Source organism: Schistosoma haematobium, chromosome 3, assembly GCF_000699445.3.
Source record: "Schistosoma haematobium chromosome 3, whole genome shotgun sequence".
NCBI classification, from domain to species: Eukaryota; Metazoa; Platyhelminthes; class Trematoda; order Strigeidida; family Schistosomatidae; genus Schistosoma; species Schistosoma haematobium.
Genome location: NC_067198.1, coordinates 20,521,267 through 20,543,467, shown reverse-complemented (window position 1 = coordinate 20,543,467; position 22,201 = coordinate 20,521,267). Strand labels below are relative to the sequence as shown.

The 22,201-nt window shown below is 34.0% G+C and overlaps 1 protein-coding gene across 1 annotated transcript in view; it reads left to right on the top strand.

Annotated features, from left to right (window-relative positions):
* The window catches only part of MS3_00010601 (uncharacterized protein), a gene marked incomplete at both ends in the record, with an annotated part of 73,829 nt that overhangs the window by 38,710 nt on the left and 12,918 nt on the right, over window positions 1–22,201 (top strand). Inside the window, 10 exons of the mRNA XM_051218988.1 lie at window positions 4,315–4,650; window positions 6,423–7,409; window positions 8,147–8,484; window positions 9,678–9,852; window positions 11,694–12,155; window positions 13,294–13,524; window positions 15,087–15,284; window positions 17,624–18,055; window positions 19,547–19,654; window positions 21,339–21,604. Of these exons, the coding sequence (XP_051069210.1) occupies window positions 4,315–4,650; window positions 6,423–7,409; window positions 8,147–8,484; window positions 9,678–9,852; window positions 11,694–12,155; window positions 13,294–13,524; window positions 15,087–15,284; window positions 17,624–18,055; window positions 19,547–19,654; window positions 21,339–21,604 (3,533 nt within the window). The remainder of the gene's footprint in view (window positions 1–4,314; window positions 4,651–6,422; window positions 7,410–8,146; window positions 8,485–9,677; window positions 9,853–11,693; window positions 12,156–13,293; window positions 13,525–15,086; window positions 15,285–17,623; window positions 18,056–19,546; window positions 19,655–21,338; window positions 21,605–22,201) is intronic.

The window sequence follows — 22,201 nt, the reverse complement described above, 5'->3', positions numbered from 1 at the left end:
GTCTTCTAACGTCCTCAACTCGGAGAGACCAGGTTTCACAAGCATAGAGCAAAACTGCTCTCACCGACGCGTTGTAGATCCGACCTTTTACAGCCAGACTAACATCACGAAGGCGCCAAAGGTGGCCCAGATTGGCATAAGCCATCACTCGCACCCCCACCAGCACTTATGCAGCTACCCAGATACACGAACTTCTCGACTACTTCTATCTGTTCACCGTCCAGGGTGAGTACAGGATTGGAATCCTGCCAGTCTTGTAGAAGTACTTTGCACTTCGAAGGTGCAAAGTACATACCATACCTACGGACACTGATCGCCAACTGATTAAGTGCGGATTGCATGTCTTGGGCATTGTCGCACAGTATGACAATATCGTCCACATACTCAAGGTCGAGAAGTCTTTCTCCAGGCAACAGATCCACACCCCCATTACTTACATTCATCAGAGCTGTTTCCAGAATGTCATCGATGGCAAAGTTGAAGAGGAATGGTGAGATTGGGCAACCCTGCCTAACCCCACTGCTCGAATGGAACAATGGAGAGAGGTGGTTGTATGCCCTCACTCTGCCTGAGGTGTTTGTATATAGGGCTTTTAGGATGTTAATAAACTTCTCAGGCACACCCTTCTTCAATAGACAACCCCAGAGAACAGTGCTATCCAACGAATCGAAGGCAGCCCTGATGTCAAGAAACACTACGATTGTTGGCCCTTGATAAGTATGGCGGTGTTCTAATATTTGGCGGAGGGTGAAGATATGATCAATACATCCTCGACCAGAGCGAAACCACCATCTTTAAAAAGAGCCGGAGGTAGGTCATCTGGGCCAGGTGATTTGTAACGCTTGAAGAGTTGGAGTTCCTTGCGGACTTCCTCCTCGTTTGGTGGATCAGTCGTCACCGGCCATGGAGGGCAGGACAGTCTGACCGATGTTGCCGGAGCAGCAGGCCAGTTGAACTGCCTTTCGAAAAATTCTGCCCATCGTCCAAGACGTCGATGGATGTTAGCGATTGGCATCCCATCACCCTCGCAGATTGTTTCACTCACACCAGACTTCTTGCTGCCAGTGGCTCGGATGAGTTGGAAGAGCTTCCGGTAGTTGCCAGATGCAGCTGCTGCTTCCAGCTCATTAGCACGCTTCGACCAACAGGCTTCTTGGTCCTTACGCAAGCTTTGCCCGATTTCATTACGTAAAATCCTTCGTTTATGGTCAAACTCACGGTGACCCGGAGTAGACCGACGGGCTTCAATGAGTTGTAAGGAACCTGAAGAAACCCAGTGCTTATAAGCGGGACGTTTCGCGAATCCACAACTGACTGTACCCGCCATTTTCATGGCGTCATGCAATTGCAACCAATGCGCATCTATACTTTTCGGTGGAGTGGTAGCTAGCCTAGAGGCTAGCTCGGTTCGATACTTACTTGCAACAGAAGTTGCAACCAGCTTCCTAATATCAATCCGTTGATGGCGGTCACTTCGTTGTCCACTGAAAAGTAAGGTAAGATTGGCGCAGACCAAGTCATGGTCAGAGTCCAGATAGGTACTCCAAAAGGAGCGGCAGTCTTGTACACAACCGCGCCAGCGGTAGCTGATCGCGATGTGATCAATCTGAGTCCAGGCTCGAGATGCAGAGGGAGGACGCCAGGTGGCACATCGGCGATGACTGTGCCGAAAGTTAGTGCTAGCCAGAAACAGGTTGTGGTCTGTGCATAGTTGCAGTAGATGGTCCCCGTTATCTGACCTGCGACCAACGAGTCCCCATCGGCCACCTAAACGACTCTCTTCTGTGCCTAGACGCCCGACCTGAGCATTCAAGTCTCCGGCTAGTACTACAATATCTGTGGAACGCATTTTCTGGAGAAGAACAGATAACTGGTGGTAAAACTCATCCTTGATTGCATCCGGGCTGCAATCTGTCGGGGCATAGGCGGAGATGACGAAAAGACATCGTTTCTCACGCCGATTTCTTCTCACTTTGATGGAACTTTCTAATCTAACAGCACATAACCGACTGTTAATGGGGATCCAATCGACTAGTGCTGCTTCAGCTCTAGCGCTTAGTGCGACACCAACGCCAGCAAGACCAGACGAAGATGCCACAGGGTCCCCGGATAAGCGCACGTGAAACAAGCTTTTTGAAGTGACAGATGGAGATCGAATTTGTAGTACTTCACCAGAGTCTTGAATACGGGTCTCGGATAGACAGCAGACATCGATATGAAGACTTTCCAAAGACATAGCCAGCCCTACCTGTTGTCCAACCTGTATAAGTGTGCGAACGTTGAAGGCAGCCAGTTTGAATGGTGCACGTGGTTTCAGAAAAACTGCTTCAGTACTCATATTCGGTGGTAACATACAATTTTCAACCGGACAGTGACTCGAGAACGTTTAGATACAGTCGAATTTCCACCAAAGACGAGCCGCTGTATAAGTATAAAGGAGGGTGAGTAATGTGGAAAATAATAATAATAATAATAATAATGACAATAATAATAATAATAATAATGACAATAATAGTAATAATAATAATAGTATTAATAATGACAATAATCGTAATGATAATAATTTGAATCAATTGATTGTTTTTCGAAGCGAGAAAAGTAATTTCCATAGACATAGAGAGTTCATCATTTGTGTGTGGGCTGTGATACTGCCCGGGTGCCCAAACCGAAGCAGGTGGTTATCTTAGGGGGCCACTCCCCGAGCCTTTGACCTGAAGGTCTAACCCACAAGGCAGTGGAACATCGTGAGGAGATGCAATCCCATGGAAGCCGGTGACCAACGATTGGTTCATACGCCATTTGTTCCCGCAGGATACTGGAGCCCATGTGCACCATTGGTTTGTGATCCGGTTAAAGCGCCGGACATTCGCTTTTCGTCGTCTCATTTTCGTAAACAACACCCCCACCACGAGAAGACAATGAGTAGGACTTCCCTGGCAGAGGCTGTATACGCGCGGCCGTGTGAGAGTATTTCGAGAGGGAAAGCGGACTCTCCCCACTCTCGGCCGTACCAGGGCATTCAGGGGCCGGGTCTGTGAACTAAAATGTCAAGAGCTCCGCCCAAGATCTGAAGGTCTTCAGTCCAATCCACTGTGAAGTCATGAGTGCGTACAACTGATATGTTCCATAATAACAAATAAGGGTTGTTGTGTATATCTTGGTTTCTGTTGGTTGTCTAACTAAACTTGATTTGTGATGTTGATTATGACATTTAATCATCTCCATAAATTCCCGATACAGATAGATATCGCTGTGGTCTAGAACATGCTGAAAACATTTGTGAAGAAGTGAAGGCAAAGGCTATGCTAATATTCTATTGTTATATGGCGATGAATAGTTGTTTATTCGATTTAAAACCTTTATCTCTCATTATTAATGTTATTATTCACCAATAAACCGAATTTCTCTATAAATACCCAACCATTTTGTCTGTGTATCAGATGGCATCATTCATAAACTGTACATCCAATGTTTATTCAGATGAATAGGTTTCAGATCTTTAATTGTTGTCTATTGAAAAACGTTATGTACATATATTATTTAAAAATAGTAGCAAATTTGAAAGGTTAGTGACTATCACTTTGTTAGGACGGTTGATCTGCGGCAGGTCCTAATTATGAATAGTCAGGATATTCTTTTAATACGAAACAAGATCTACACGGACTCGATAGACTGGTCGACTGGAACAAAACACTTCAGTAATAATTCATAATGTTTTGTATGCCATTTATGTTGACAGATATAAGTAGTACGTCGTACTAATAGGAAGTGGAATGCCTGTCTTCAGAATATTGAAATGAACAGAACGGGAAGGAAATAGGAGAGTAATCGAGATAACAACAGAATTAGAGGAATAACGAATTATATAAAGGATAACGCAAAGAAGGTGTGCAAATGATATATTTAATGAGTGATTTTCATATTTTGCTTAGCCACTATATAACTCGGCATTAAACAAATCAGTTTTCCACATCAAGTCTTCGTTTACTACAATACGATTGAGTGAAAGAAGCTTAGTTTTCAGCAGAAGCTTTATATATACTGTTGCAAAACATAACCTTTAGACATATAGCAGAAATAATAGATTGAAAGTAAGAATAACTATTCATATAGCAAGGAATTTCATTGGAGAATTATGAGTCATCACGGCCGCTCTTTCATGAGGGGTTCGGCATTTTCTAATAAAAATCTCGATAGCCCAAGGTCTTCTTAGCGCATTCTTTAGACACCAGTATATATGTCAGCACAATATGTGTTTATATTATTATTGTTGTTACTACTGTATTTAATTATGTTTCATATAATTTTATCTAGCCTTTATCATCCCAACATAATCGTTTCAAAGTACAAATTTCGACTGCACAAGATCATTTTTTCTGTGTTCGTCCAGATACAATTTCTTCTGTTTTGCATTTTTGCAAATTCTTCCATCAGTTATATGAAGTGAATCATAAGAACGTTACTAGTGAAATAAATAACTGCAATAATACTGCTATTAATCATAATATTATAATGCCTTGTGGTGAAACTACTCAATCATCTAGTACTTCTTATGTAAACCAACCATCATCACTAACCACTGTCGCTAGACTTATTCATACTTTACACTTCTATTTCGAAAAAATTAATGTTGAAATTAATTGCATTAAGGTAAGTAATTCGTTTCTTAGGTTTTTAGAAAACTAATTTCATTTTTAACTTTTTGCTACAGTCTACAACATGTGAATTTGTCATAATTGAAATCACAAACCGGTTTAAGTTAGATCAACATTCAAAAGTTTGAAGCACCGGAAGGGGGTTTCATCCTAATGTCTGACTCCTCAGCGGTTTACGTCTACCAACTTGGACGCGAGAGCCGAACGCAGAATCTCCGGTCTCGGGCGTAATCGCTAAAAGATGAAATTTCCCGAGTCCTAGTAAAAAGTCGTGAGCATCGCAGCTCAACAGTATTGGGTGTGAGATAGTTACCCACCGAAGAGAGTGTAAGGAAGTTGCGAAATATCCTGGATTGATTGAGGTTAGACATCAACACCGGCACAGTGGTCTATATGTTAAGCGTCTACGTGCGAGTTCGGAGATTTGGGGTTAGATTCCTGCGTGCGTGGTCGTGGGTGCGCACTGTTGAGAAGCACCGTACTAGAACGAAACGGTCATCTAGTGCTTTCAGGTTTTCAATGTTTGTTTAACTTAGATTGGCCCATGATTTTAATGAAATTCTACAGGCTCAACAACCCTATACTTATAATCATTTCATCATTTTGATTGGTTTTTTGCTTCAATCCTAAACTCTTGGGAAATCTTTCTGGCTTGTGATTGGATCGTGAGCGATGTGAAACTTTGTTATGAATTATTTATTATTCGTAATTGACGTGTTATAAACGTATGCTTTCTTTCGTATGGAAACTGTGATCCATCCATCCAATAGCATATTAGTTAGATGATGAATATCTGTATTGGATTTGATAACTATTTTATATTGTAGTCAAGTTGTTTTCTTTATAATAAATGATTTATGTCCCTCATTACTCATTCATCGGAATTATTTATCACATATCAATGCATTGGATCTTTATTCATTGAGTTACTTGTTTAAATCTACTTCAATTAACTTTCCTTATAAGGAACACCTACTTATAGTGCTACAAGTTGTTGAATGAACTCAACTCAGAGAGGTCAGGTTTTACAAGCATAGAGCAAAATATCTCTTACCAAAGATTGTTTTAAATTCTTACTTTAATGTGTAAAAATCCTTTAAAGATTAGGGATATTTGTTTTGCCCGATTTTGAAACTGTGACATAATATCTGTAATCGTTTGTTGTTTTTCAAACCGGTTGTAGAATTTATTTGTCATATTTGTTTAATTTGTGACAGCAAATTTCTGTTATTCTCAGTAGTTATAAAGGTTCACACTGTTTTGCCATGTCAGGCGGAAGTATATTGTAATTCATGAATAATGTATCTGGCTACACTAAGTACAAGAGACCATATAAAATTGATTTCCTACTTATGGAGTGCTTAAATAAACTCATATTCTCACCTTCCTCTGATTCTTGTTCGTCATTCAGATCATTTTGGGTCAGGTGTATCATTTGATTAAATATTATAATCAATTAAGTCTACTGAGCTAGTCGGAGCCCACTTTAGTGTTTGTTCCTTCTAATCCTATTTTGTGGTGATTATCTACTATTTAGTGTTGTCTAAAGTCGTGAGTGACGAGTTGAAACGTGATTATTTTTCCATTATAACATTGTACATTTGTTCTATAAAAACCTCAATTTATTCAGTAAACTAAAAGCCTTATTTATTACTATTACCAATATTATTCGTACAATTAATTGATTCATCTTTACTTATCATCACCCATATAAATCTTTTTCCCTCTATTCCCCCTTTCATTTTTTTCATTTCTATTCTGTTTTAGATTAATTTACAATTTAATGAGAGTATTGAGAAAATAATCAACTCTTCTAGTATGTTAGAATTAACACTAAAACAAATTTCAACATTGGTTCAATTTAATCTTATTCATTCAGACTTATTTACAACAACTTATTGTTGGCAAAAATTATCATCTTTATCTTTAATCTATTATCATAATAATAACAATAGTAATAATTTATTCAATGGTAATAATACAAGTAATATAGCTAATCATAAATCTATTCATTATTTAATATGGCCTAATACAAGTTATCAATTTGGATTATCTATTCATATTAAACATTGTATTCATAAATTCAATAGGTATGCTAATTATTTATTTGATAAAGTTTATGGACATTTACAAATGGATTCTGGTATGCACATTCATTTACCTGTATTTGGTTATATCAATGAGTATATTAAAATGATTATTAATAAAATAATGTTTACTATAAAATCAATTGAAATATGTAATGGAAATTGTTGTTTCAATGATCCATCTAGTAGCATATCTGTTGAAGATACAATGAAATGTAATAGTTTGTGTATAGATTGTTCAAATAATGATCCTATAATATATTTAGATGATTTACGTAATCAAGAGAATTTTATTTTTTATAATTATCCATCTGTAACATCATCATCTAATCAAATGAACAGTATAGAACATAATAAACATGAATGCCATTTTGAATTATCCTCTTCTCATCCATATTGGCCATGGATATTAAATCAAAATAATTGGAAACAAACACCTTTAATAAATCATCCATGGCCATTACCAAATGAAGTAATAATCTATAATGGTTTGTTAAATAATAAAATTAATATTGAAGAAAGTAATGATTTACAAAAACCACAATGGTTAAGTATTACATGGATGTATAGTGAATTACGTACACCGACTTATTTGAAAGTACTTCCTGTACCGTTAGAATTGATCCCCTCAAAATTGGATGATAATTATTTATCAAATGGATTAGAAGTAAGTTTGAATCGAAAATTTTATTTTATTGTTAAATTTCTTGAGTTATTTTTTACTTATAACCAAGTTTATTTCTTGTTATAAAAGAATATTACTTATTATTAAAACATTATAAAGCACTTTGTTTTAGTTATTAGTAAAATCACTGATCTAAATATGCATTAAATAATGTATTTCGTGTACGCCGTTTGTAAATTTCTAGATATACTGCGATCTGACTTGCCGCTTGATATGACCAGATTATCTGCTATTCAAACACCGATTGCCTATGTAGAATTCCTCTTTCTCAAAACTCATTGAGAATACAACAACAGGATAGTTGATCTCACCCTTATATCTTAGATTGAAAAACCACATGATGAGAAAATGCGAATAATGAGAATATCAGTAAGACATGTTAGTGCAATTTAATATGAACTAGAAGACTGCCACACGCTTCTGTTAAGATTTAGAGCATAAGTTTATACATCTTGGTGATGTCTTAATCAGTACAAGCTTACGAGTGTTATTTTAGGAATACTTATCTGGGTTGATAATTTAATCATTTTCAATAAAACCACCCGAATTATTGGGGAGAGCGTTTAAGCAAATACGAAACTTTACGCAACAATAAGTATGGGCTTTTCAACTTTAAAACTCATGTCAGAAAGTATGGTTTTACAAATGACTAATAAATCTCAGACGTTTTTTAGACAGAACACTGAACCTATGTGTTTTTATTCTGTGTTCTTCTTCAGCTTCAGTGTTATTTACAATACTGGGACCCATTTTGCCATTATGGTGGAAATTTCGTGACATATAGCGTATTTGCTCTTAGCGACAGTCAAATAAATCAATATGTGTTATCAAAAAATAATCAACAAGGTCCTTATGGACCCACACCATCCATCCCTACTTCCCTTAAAGGAGAAAACAATCATGTCTTACAGTCAAATGGTCTAGTCATACGTTCATCATCTAATTTAAGCTTTTCCCATGGTGATGGATCGGTGCATTCATCAGAGCCACCAACTCAACCAGCAGCAGCTGTTTGGAGAATTCTTGTTGATTTACGAGTGCGTACTAGTTCAACTACGTAAGTTGCATGCTTCATGTATTGATCGGCACTCTTTTTAAAACTGTAACAGTTACTCGCTATGATATTTTTTAAAAATCAATACTTTAATGTCGCCTTATTCTACGTCACTATATGTGACCAACTATTATAGTAATTTATAATTTATGAATGCGTATTTTGACTGGTGGGTACTAATTTTGTCCAACATCTCAATTAAACTTAGTTAAACTATCTGATAGTCTTCTGCTCAAACACCTGATACTAACTCCTCAGTCGCTTCTTAGATTCCACAAACTCTAGCTCGTACAATACAATAAATGAGAGAATTAAGAACGAAAGTTCTATCTCAACTTTCGCTTAATTATAGAAAATAACAGTATTTATAAGTTCATTGAATAACCGTTAAAATCCGGAGATATCTAAAAACCTGCCAAACCAAGTAACAGAGTATGTGATCATCAAATCGTCAATTTTCTATAAGTTTTTTTTGGTGTATGATGACTGAACGAAATGTTTGCAACCTTTTCCTGGCTTCAGGAAATCGTACCGTGGGGTTCTTGTAGAATCTAATTACTATCTGACTCATTCTGGGATGAGATGTATTTGTCAGTCATATTATTTAATTTATTGATTACCCATAATATATTCATACATTAGATCATAAATTAACCGCTGGTTCAATTCGTCTAATTATATTTAATGACCGAATGTTTAAAATGTTATATAATTATTATTATTGTGGTTGTCGCTGAATTAGTGATTAATGAATAAATCAATCTTCTTCTACAGTATTGTTTTCTTCCTTACGTCTGCAGAGCAGCCTCGTTCCTGTGCAGTACATAGCAGGTACCAGTTATTCTGCAATCGTAATAAATAGCCGTACCAATAGTAAAAGTCAGCACTTGGTTTTTAGTCACAATATCAAGTCGCTAACATATTCAATTATAAACCTATATATCTATATTTCCATGCCAGAAAGAAGTTGTTTAACGTCTCAATGTTTAACATTTGGCAGTATTCTAGAGAAAACCCATTAGAATACGTCCAACGACCTAACATCTAAACGTAAACGATATTGCGCCACTTAGGCTAATAGCCACATTTTAACTTGACCAATAGAATTCAGTCAGCACCAAACAACGACCAGTCAATATAAATTTGTTTAACATTTGAATTTATTTTTTTCTTCTTCACTCTCATATTGAATTTAGTTCTAATCCGTCAGTCAATGAAAACTATCCGATCGCTTTGGCATGCTTAACCCCTATGGTTTTAGTTGGTGCTATTCAAATTGACACTATACATTACCCTAATAATCATATAATGGGTTATGATTGTTTATTTAGATGTCAAGTATCGAATCTAACAATCTCATTTATTGAACATGTAAGTCATGTCCGAAATAGTTCGTTCATATGAAAGTTATGATAATCCTAGTAAGCTGTTTTCTGAAATTTCATCCATAATTATGAGATACTGAACGGCCGTCCTAGTATGGGACTCCTGACCAATGCGTATCTACGACCCCACATACAGGAATTTAACCCCAAACCTTCGATCTTGCGCGCAAACACTCAACATCTAGACCACTGAGCCGGCATCCAACGGTGTTAATGTCTAACTTCAACCAATTCACAATGTTACACTACCATCTTCCATTGTCCTTCAGTGGGTAGCTGCTTCACGCCCGAAACTGTTGGGCTCCATTGTTCACGGCTTCTCATTAGAGGTTAATAGTTAGCACGCGAAACAGACGGTCCTGGGTTCGAATCTTCCGCGTGCAGGGTCGTGAGTGCACACTGCTGGGGAGACCCATACTAGTACGAAGTGGCTGTCCAATGCTTTCAGGTTTTCAATGGTGGTTTAACATTGACCGATTCATGGTCTCAGTCAAAATCCAACAATCTCCACAACCCTATACTGATAATTATGAAATGATTGAAATTTGAAATATCCTTAGGATACCCAGACTCAATCAACAGATTAAAATTATTTGTTTAAGTAAGTAGGACTATTTGAGATCTGTAGAAAAAGTCATTGTTGCTTTTGTATAATGACACCGTATTATGATACAGTATTAGTGTATATTCTGAGAAAGATTTTCTCATAAGAAATTGATTCTCTTTACAGTAGTAAATGAATCGTTGAACTTTAGCAGTTAAATTTGAATACTTCATTTTCATTTTTTTTAAATCGTATATGTGAAAAAATCGACATATTGCCTTAGTTGAGTTTCTTTTTCTTTAATCATAATTACATTAGTAGGTATGAATGGTGTTGATGACCGATAATTTAACATGTTTATCATTGTGTCAAGATGATGCATTTTTAAATAAAAATCAGTTCGTAGCTACGCTTGTCAAACTAAAAGTATTCCAAAATAATTGAAAACTATGTAAATAGTAACACTTTTACTAAGCAAGTAATGTTTAAATAAAATTGATCAATACATTCCAGGTACTTGAATTACTTAACTGACTTCCTAATGCTTAACTTTACGTTTGGAACTTCAACTGATTAGTTTATGAGTGGATACAACTGGAGGATATACTTAATGAACCCGAAGTTAGTTTTTCTGATCATAGATGACGTATGACAGTTGAGGTAGTGTAGAATGTTCATAGCTCTTATAGATGCTTTTGGTGGGGATTCAGTCTCTGAACTGGATAGTTTTATCATGAAGCTTTCATTGTTCTTCTGAACATTATCATCAGCAGAACAAACTTCAGGTAAAAATGAGCTATTCGAATTTCTCCACATACGGACGACATTTTATCCTATTATTCTTATTTTGGTTGGTTATTGTTGACCTTCAATTAGTCATTGTATCCTTGGCACTCAGGTTGATCAACAATCAATAAACTTGTCGAAATCGAGCTGATTTATCAACCAATTAGAAAAATCGCGGACAATCAAGACAGGTCGATAAAACAAGCTGTCAGTCAGATATGAACAAATTCGAATACCTCACTTATACCTAAAGTTTGTGGTGATTACACTGTTCGGAAGGACTATGAATGCTTCACGGATGAATCATCTAGCTCAGTGGGCGAAACACCAACAATATTGTGTTTCAGTTGATATATATATATTCCGAAATTAAATAACAGTGCTCTTAGCCCATTATGAAATATTACATTAGATTAAAAGTGTTTAATTTCTCTCAAACTGTTTTTTTTTCAAACACTTGGAATAAGTTACTTATACTTTCATTTTGTTCTTTCCAGCAATCTGCAGAACATCAAAATGTTGGCGGTTTCGAACTGAGTCGATGTAATCTAAGAGAATTAGATTTTCTATATAAGTCGAATTTATCTTCTTTCAAAAATATACACTATCCTTTTGATGAAAATATTAAATTTGAAATTGGTCAATTTTCTCTATTGACAGCTGATGTAAATTGGTCTAGAATGCAACAAACTGTGATTAATAACAATCTAATTTGTTGTTTATCTAAACAAAAACTTGATATTCTATGCAAATCATTGAATATTTTCATTAGTTTAGATCGTTTAATAAGTATGATTATTTTAAATAAAAGAATACAACAGTATATTAATGAATTTGCAAATATTCTCTTTCAAACTGATAATTTATTTCATAAAAATTCTCAATCATCTATTAGTGATGATGCTACATCAAACAATAATTCTACTTTAGGTTGGACGTTAATAAATTATTCTAATCAGGTAGGATTTTGACTACGCTAACTAATTTTTATAATGAACCTTTCATTTTATTAACTAATGGGTATTTTCAGTAGATGCAGATGTTGTTAGGTCAACTTTCATGTCATCGATGTATATTTCATTGATAAAAGTCTAGTATAGTGATGAAACAATCTATTATTGATAAAAAAATAAACAATTGTTATGTATTTGGACGAAATTGACCAACAAATGATTTTTGTCTTTTATCATTTAAAACGAGCAGAAGAAATACCTATGTAAAGTGTTAAGAACGTTAGAAATGATAACGATAGGTCAATTTTTCTCAAATACTCGTTTCTTGCTATGTAGAATGGGTATAACGTCCCAATAAACGTTGTTGCTTGATCTGAGCCGTAAATACTTGATTTTGATCTCAATTACAAGTGCTTATTTCTAAATCCTTAACTTTAATTCTCAAAGCCTGACCCTATCCAAGAACAATTTTGGGTTTCTTAAAAATCTTTTTACGTCCTTTTGAGAAAATATATAGTCGATATCCCTATACACGAATTTATATGACGCTAGTTTTTAGATTTACAGATAGAAACCTCGTGAAGATGTTGATAGATTGAACAGTCATATAAAAATTGTTAACACCGTTATATTCTGGTTTCTTTTCTACAAACTATTCACTTGCAAAAGCTGTTTTCTGTTTGGCTAACAATTGTCTAAAAATTCGCCACCACTGCTTTAATCCTTTCGGGATATCATTATGGTGGCAAGTGTTGTTTTTATAATTCCCATAACTGAGCGGGCATTCAACAGTGTTGATGTTTGACTTCAATCAATCCATGATATCGAGCAACTATCTTCCATTGTCCTCGGTGGGTAACTGCCACTCACTTAACACCGTTGAGCTGCACCGGTCACGGCTTCTCACTAGGACTCCTCTCGAAGTTAGTCACGAGTGAGCGCATGATAATTTTTTGTATGTCTTTGTCCATATGCATATCATATTTCATAACTTCAATGGATTTTTGTAATCATAATAACTCATTTTGGTTTTAGTATATTCCATTGTCATGCTTAACATGTGACCTATTTGTAGTGTTCTTCATTTTAAACGTTTTTTCCCACTTATTTTTCTGTCAGATTCTTCTGTTTTCTTTTCAATTAGTTTATAGTTCTAGATCAATTACCTTTGGTGAAATATCTGTCTGCAAACAAAACAAATCAATCTCCTGTAGAAGTTGATAATTCTTTCAACGAATTATTTCATATATTTGTTAAACCTAGACAATCTGTATATTGGAGACCGATTGTTTTTCCTGGACCAATTACATCTTCTGGGCATGCATTTCGTATAAAGTTACGAATTGGAATTACTTCTAATAACGGAGATAATAAGGTTTGTGTATATAGTTATACTTGATGTTAAAACAGGTTCTTTTTTAAATGAGAGTTGTTTTTGTATTTTCCGGGTGAGTTTTTGTTTCATATGATGATATCTCTTTGTACAGTTGAAATAATAAAATGGAATATAGGTATCAATACCAGGGTTGGACTTGATGTTTTCAAATAAATTGAGCATTGGGTAGCAAGTTAATAATAAATATATTTTTTGTCATATCCCAATGAGTAGAAAAATTGTATTTCGTGACTTAACGTAAGCCACTTCAGAGTAAATAAATAACTGGAGTAAATAGTACAAAGGAAACAATGCAAAATATTTTCAGTTCAATCAAGATCATGGCAGCAGTACATACTACTTTCAGTAATCCCTAAATTGATATTAAAAATATCAAAATAATTCAGAAAGGCTTTTCAAATTATAAATTAAATTATAGCCGAAGCGTTTCACATAATGCTAAATGCATCTGCTCTCAATTGGAAAGAAGGTCTGGATATTCATTCAACATATTTCCAACTCCCCTAGGTAAACCCTCCGTATCCACCAACCCGGTTAAAACGCCGGACATTCGCTTTTCGTCCTCTCATTTTCGTAAACAAAACCCCCTTATCAAGAAGTCAGTGAATGGGACTTCCCTGGTAGTGGCTGTATATGCGTGGTCATGTGAGAGCATTTCGAGAGGAAGAGCAGACTCTCCCCACTCTCGGCTGTACCAAGGCATTTGTGTTTTTTTTTAATGGAATTTTTTTATTTTACTTAGATTAGTTAACTTGAATTTAAAATACTTCTTTTTCTATATTTAATTATTTTTCTAATTGTTTGATTTATTAACATGAAATGTATAATGTATTTGTAATGAATTTATCTATTTGATAAGGTTTAATTAGGTTACTTATTATAGATCATTTATACAAGTGAAATTTTAAATATGAAGATAATATATGCTTAGTAATTAATTTTATTGAATAAATTATTTGATATAATGACAAAAATAAGGTTTGTACTTTCGACTTTACCATTTGGACGCTAGAAACTAGTTATCAAATAATGTATAACCAGTAGTATCGTTAGGTGTTGACTATTAGGTAATTAGACTGAATATTGAACTCAGTTGATATCTTAGATAATATATCAGTATGCTGGATAACAGATACTTCACGTCTGACTAATGATGGAGAACCAGGTTAGACTTGAAAATAATTTGTTGACATAAAATGTAGGCAGTTAACATACGGTGAACTCCGAGTAGAAATCATATGTGAAAGGGATTTATAATATTATATAGTCTCATATATTTAGGATAATTGAATGTATCTATCCTCACTAAGTAACCAGTTATGTTTTATTTTCATCGACACATCGGTTGTGATTTGTAATTTGAAAGTTTTGTTTGCTGGATGATAGATACTATTATCAAGTTGCAAGAACTTTGATATTGTGAATTAACATTCAGACTTCCTACTTGTCAGCTTGATATTTAATGTCCGAACCGTTTGCCTAATCATATGATTGTTAATTTTTGACTTATATGAAAACTTAACCTCATTTCTTTTTAATAGGTATTTCTGTGGTCTCATCCAGTTGAGTTACCCTGGCCTCTTCCACTGCACAAACAGCATAGTGATATTTTATGTGCTTTATCCTTGAAATGGGAGGAAACTTCTCTATGGACTACTGAAATTATTAATAGTACTTTTCAATTTCCTGAACTTTATTTAATTATCTGTTCTACTGAACCCAGTGGGTTACCTGGAAAAGTACGTTGTAAATTCATTTGAGTTGGATATCGGTGTTTAATAAATTAAATTGTTTAAATTTTTATCACATAAGAATCTATTTTCTTTTCTTAGTTGTACTTTCAGATTCAACAACTAAATAGATTTCATTCTAATTTAATATTTCAAAATGTTTTACTCTAGTACCTGTTGTATGAATAAATGAAGCAGTAGCTTAATGGTTAAGATGTTCGACTTCCACCCAGCGAATCACAAATTCGAATCTTACTACATTTATTTTGGTTTGAATAATGGAGTAGTATTACTAGTTCTCACACTTAAAATATGGCTTAAATTCAAGTAAACCAATCCGTTTCTACAAAATGTGTAAATGTAGTTTTTCTGGTTCTCTTAATTATTTTTATATCATTGTTGTCAAGAGACAATAATCTCAATTTTGCATTCTTAAATGCTTATATTGATTTACTAATTCTATTATTGTTGATATAATATGCATGTCAGTTCTACACCATTCCAGTGACCAAATGTGTATATAATTTGATTATTTGTGGTTACAATTGTTTTTAACCTACTTATACATAAAATCTTTCAAATTTTCGAATATTTTCAGACAGTTTATTGCGCGATCGAATTTTATTTTCTAATAGACTATTACTTATATTAAATGAATACAAATACAACTGTAAAGCTTGAGAAAACTTCATTGAAAAGTTTATTCACTGAAATAGTCTTTATTATTTTCATTAGTTATTCAGCTAATGACTTGAAGTATATCAGGCAAAAATAGCCTAAAGTCAGTATGAATAAAATAAAAGGTATTTGTAGTTTGAAAATGACATACTAATAAGTATGTTCTATACATTTTCAAAGTAACGGTCGAACTTTAACTCTCAGAGTTATGTAGATATAATTCGAGTTAAAAATACTTTATAATACTCCAGCGATTCTTGATGTATGTACACGGTAAGAAAGGAAGGGCTGTTATTATACTAGAGGACTTTTGGTATTTCCATAAAATGTATTATTAATATATAACGTATTTTGTATTTAAAAGCACTATTCGATTGATACGTGTTAATTATTTAATTACATCACCTATATGATTGATACTACTGCATAGCAGAAAAATATAACCTCTGTACATGATAAAAATCCAAATGAATGTTGATTTAGAGAATTGACTTTCTATCAGTACTCAGTCGAATTTCTTGCATTACCAGTGTAATAGTGATCTTCTATATCTAATTTTTTTGGTGTTTGTTTCAAAATCCTTTTCTTAGTTTTTCGTTATCCAGTGTCAACACATATCTATTAAAAGAGCACGGAAACTACAAGAGAAAAAATCAAAACACCTTTCAATGTTATTAGTCAATGCCATTAAGTTTTTAAACCTGGTATGAACACCTAAGTTAATGCCTAAATTAAATCTTCTTTGGTATTGCTGACTCTTCACACTTGTTTTATAGCTACTAAAATCTGTGTCAGGCTGTAAATTGACTAGGTATTTTATAGTCTATTATACTGTATTCACTGAAAGTTTTAAAAAGTGATCTGTTTCATAATCATTTGGTACTTTGATTCGACGCTTATTAATTAGTACTAGTATATACTATTGTTAAATCTACTAAAGTATATGAGTCTGTACATTTAATCAAATTTCTCACACTCTTTATCTATCGTTTATTATATCTATCACAGAATATTTCTTAGTATAAGATTTCATTTTTATTAAAAATAATGATAATTGAAAAATTCATGAAACTTAATTTTGCTATATAGTTTTAATCTTTTTAATCAATTACTGAAATAACTAAGGTGACTGACTGGTGATACTCTCATAGGGCCAACTCACAAATCTTAAACAAGTGTGGATTGGAAATTAAAGCTACCAACCGACTGAGAATGTGGATACATATAATGAAATGGAAACTAATGCTTATTTGCAAAATATTACAACCAAATAATTTATCTACCAGTTTCTGAGTTAAATCCAAAAATTAGCGACATTAAGACACTGATTACTCTTCCATCCTGCTCGTTGTAACTGTCTTGGAGATTGTGTTTCCTTTCCTATTAATTGATCACTCGAAAATCACTTTTGAATTGATTTATTTTTCGTGGAAGCAATTACAAGCCGTACAGCTAAAAGAGAATGTTTTTCGTCAGTGTTATCATTGTTATATCCTCAAGATATCTTCATTATCAGTTAGTATGATGAGTTCACAGGATTCTTCACTTATTTCTATCTAATTAGCTCAATGATGGATCTGTTTCTTGTTTGTTTTCTATTTATGAATTAGTTTGTATGAATATTTTGATTCATTTTTATGCACTTTTTCCTCTTTTTTTATGATAAAAAGATCATCTTACACTCTAATGTCATTGTACGTAACTTGTTACCTGTATGCTTAACTTGTTCACTAAGTACTTCAACCAATAATAGCCTGGATAAAGAACGTTTAGTCACAACTGGGACAGTAAAGAAGGATTTATCGGAAGCTTCGAATCAGGATAAAACCGTCGATAAAAATTCACAATTCACACAACAATTATTTCAAATTCCAACTGGTCCAGCCATGGAATTTATTTCAACATCTGCTAACATTTCACCAGTTTATAAAAGTACTCTTGGATGTGATTTATGCGTATACTTCAAAGTAAATAATGATTTCTATTCTGATGATCAAATACAAGAGAATAATACATTGTGGTCAGATCCGCTAAATTTTAAGATACCTTTACCTGACCAGTTGAACTCACCGACAGAAACAAGTCATAGAACTCTTATTCAAGTAAATCATTTTTATTATTTATTGTAAATTGAATAATGTTATAATAATTTGGTAATACATAAATGTGGTTACTATTTTTTGTGTTGTTCTAAAAGGTATCTGTGTAGCAACCAATAAAATAATCAAATATAAATTGTGGAGTAAGCGAAACTTCATAAGACTGTTTTTGCTATTTGGCTTACAAATAATATGACTTAATTGACCACGTAAACATCTCTGTGTTAAAACATCGAGTTTGTACAGTTCTTCGTGATAACATTCATATCAGCATGACGCGGTTATTCTCTTCTAACCTAGAGGTAAATAAATAACTGTTAGTATTTGTTAAGTCTATTAATATTGCTTCGTATCTTTCAGTGTATGTGATACCAGTGTCAATAAGTCCGGATATCAATACCATAAAAAATTTTCTAGTAAATGCTGATACAGCATACAATTGACAATTTATGGGTAGCGAACAGGTTTGCAGTTGTTCACTGGACGCTTAATTATGTTACACTGAATTTTAATACACCTTGATAGCAAGACTTTCTAGTTTTAGAATCCCATGTTTCAGAGTAATTACATTAGATATATTCTGCAAACGTTTCTTGAAAAGCATCTACTTGAAAATCCTAGACTATTTAGACAAAATATATTGTTCAACAAAGAGAAACTGTTAGTCGAAGTACAAGGTGCATCGTGGAAACTAAAGCGTAACACGGACGTAATGGCATATCGAATATAATACAAAGTATTTTTTAAATAAAATATTTATATTTTATTAGCATTAGTCATTAGCCCCAATAATTCATAATGCTCGTTTTGATCATTTGTGGTTGTTTTGGTTAATGTGAAAGCTGTGGCTGAATCAGAACAGATGGTCTTCTTAGGAGATCATTACACTCTTGTCTGGAGTCACATTCTAATCGGTGAAATAGTGGAGCGATGTCAGAATTTCTTTAGCTATCAATAGTTAAACTAGGTCTCTCGCCTTTGTTTTCCCCATTATCGTGAAGCTTGTATACACTTCTGCTTTAGAACAAATCATTTTCCAACTACTCTGAATGTGCTTTTTGCATATATAAAGTCTATTTAAGCACTAAACGTTTGTTTTATTAGCTCCAGTATTGTTGAAAAACTTTCGTTACATAATGTGTAGAATTTTCCTGAAATTGGCTACAAACATCCTGGGGTTTAAAAGCACTCCGAGATATAGAGAGTGATCTCGTGTTTACTGTTGTACAAGAGTGTTCTGGGCCATTTACCTAATAGAACTTTCTTGTTGCGGCTAGTAAACAAATGCCTTGCACTAAAATTCAGATATGTTTGTACACGCACTTGTAATGTATTCACTAGAAGTCATGTTGGTACATTTTATAATTTCCTGTTGTTTATTTCAAGTTCTCTAGACGATTGTAGTACATTACCATGTATTCATCGGTTAACCAATAACTAACGTATTTACTTTAAAAATAGAATTCTTTATACTAATTTTATTTTGCTGTCCAGCTTACCTTGAATAATGAAAACAGTAAATCAAGTGGTTCCTCTACATTTTATGCTGTCATTACTATTGAATATTATACTACAAGTTTTACTACTCCACCAATTTGCATAGTAAGTGATTGTTCGGGAGATTTGAATTATTTACGTTATGTTTTCCTTCATTACCATTTATAAAGTGTTGTAATAATGTTAATCGGAGTCAGACCGCCATTGAAAACCTAAAATCACTGGGTGGTCGTTCCTTCCTAGTGCTGGATTCCTACATTGCATGACCACTTTCCATTGCCTATGAAGTATAATTGTCTAACGCCCTATATCGTTGAAATCCACTGGTCAAGGTTCCTTACCAGAACTACAGGAATTATATCTAGAAGCTAGTTACTAGTGGACACAAGATTATTGGCAGTGTTGGGTTTTGTGACCATACAATTTTCATAGACTCTATATGTTGATGTTCAAAGAGTTGTTTCCAGTATTTAATTTTAATCATAACTATAAATAAACTGCAAATGATGTTCTCACTCATTTTCTCTTAGTTGCTTTTCATTGAGTAATTGATTTTCAACAGTTTTCCATTAATCATCATTTCATTTTGACCCACAATACTTTTCATATTGATGTCAACACATACTACATAGTTTGCACAATTCATGATTTCCATTTTCTCATTCCAAATATTTTGTCTCTATATTCATATTTATGTACCGTTCTCTACCTGTGTCTTTCCTTCAATTTCCTTTGGTGTTTTCTAAACAACTCACTCATCTCATCATTCTGTGTATGTTTAGATAGTGTTATAATCAACACTTGGTCGTTATGATAATTCATTTCAAATTCTTTTGTTTGGATGCAAAGTGTTATACTTCTGTCGAGTTTAACAGTTTTGTCAATTCAGTTGAAATTATAACCATGATAGATATAAGGAAGTTGCGCATCAGTGACCGCAGAAGATATCACGAATTTGTTGACGTTAGAATCAGGCACCTTTGGATGCCGGCTCAGTGATTTGAACGTTAGGTACTCGTGTGAGATACTGAGGGTCCTGATTTAGGTTCCCAGTGGTAAGGGTCATGTAAACACACTGCTAAGGAGTCTCATATTAGGACAAATTAGCTGTCCAGTGTTTGGGAGTTTAATTTTGGTCGGTTTGCGATCTCTATAAAATCCAATATTTCCCGCAACCTCTTTACTGACATTGGAATACTATGTTATACAGATGTGTCTTACGGTTTTTTTCACAAAATATTTTCTGTTTCTATAGAACAGATTAGTGGGGTTGAATTCCGAGTGATTTAGCTGTTTGTTAGCCTCCAATCTATTTGCATAAATTTTGCGAGGGATTTGGTTTACTGTCGGTTGTTATATTTATAAGCCAACTCTTAATTATTACTGGTTATTATTATCTATTTGTCCGCTGCACCTTTTAGTATTTTATGTAACCATCTTCTCTCTTGACAATTTCTTCCTTCTATTTTTCAGTATTTTGGTAGCTATACTTCTCTGTTTATTGATCAATTTTCTTTATTTAGGCTGTAACTACATTTGTATACATTGAAAATTCCTTGTCTTCATTGAATCGCCTTTCTTGCAACGATGTGCGATATTCTACTACCACTGTAACCAATTTCTAATTTAAAACAGTTTACTGAAGGTTATATATGTAGTAGAAGTAACTATTTAAGCTCTTCTTTGTCAATTTGTATATATACAGTAAAAAATTTTCATGTCAATTACTTCAACATAAATTTCTAATGTTATAATCAGTGAACTGTGTATGTTTCTCTTTTAAATACAGATCACTATATCACCATTATTCGAGATTTTGAATTGTATACCAATTCCACTAAAATTGGAGAGTAAAGCGATTAGCCCTCAGCAAATAATCAACACAAACTCATTATCAATTGAAATTATTTCACCTGCATTATTCAGTCATGAAAACTGGTCGGCATGTCAACATAATAAAAATATACGAGATTTGTCAAGTTCATACCTTCATGTATTAGCTAAGCCCATTCGATTGGCTTATCATTATAATTTACTTCTAACAGGCACTCTACCGTAAGAATACATTTTAAAATGTTCTTTTTATTTTATAAATAATTCACCTCATCTTAGACCAATTGCCGTATCATTTCTTTCATCATTTACCTATAATGATAAATTACACGGCAGTTCGCTCTGTCCCACCATATGGTTGTAAAACCTAGCGTTGAAAAATAAAGGATTTCTTTATGTTACTAGTATTTGATTATGATTTCCCTCAAAATATTGCTCATTTATGTTGAAACCATGGAGTTAAAAATTCTGAAGTTAGACACGTAGTAATAAGTAAGGATAGCAAATCGATTGACAAGGTGGTCGATCACCATCGCTTGAAGGAGTAGAGACATGTATTTCCAACCACCATCTACCTTATCACATGACATTGGATAATATATGAGTGAGTTGGAAGCAAGCTATAGACAGCCAGATGAAAATATGATATCAGTCCACGAAGTCAATGTCTGTTGAACGTAGCAATGTAGGTAGGTAGAGACCATCCAGTCTAGGTCCGTGTAATCGTTATAACCAATGGTCCCAGTGGCGCAAATGCATTCACTAATTATCTTCTCTTAGATCTTGAGTTCAAAAATTATTTTATACCTTTGATTCTAC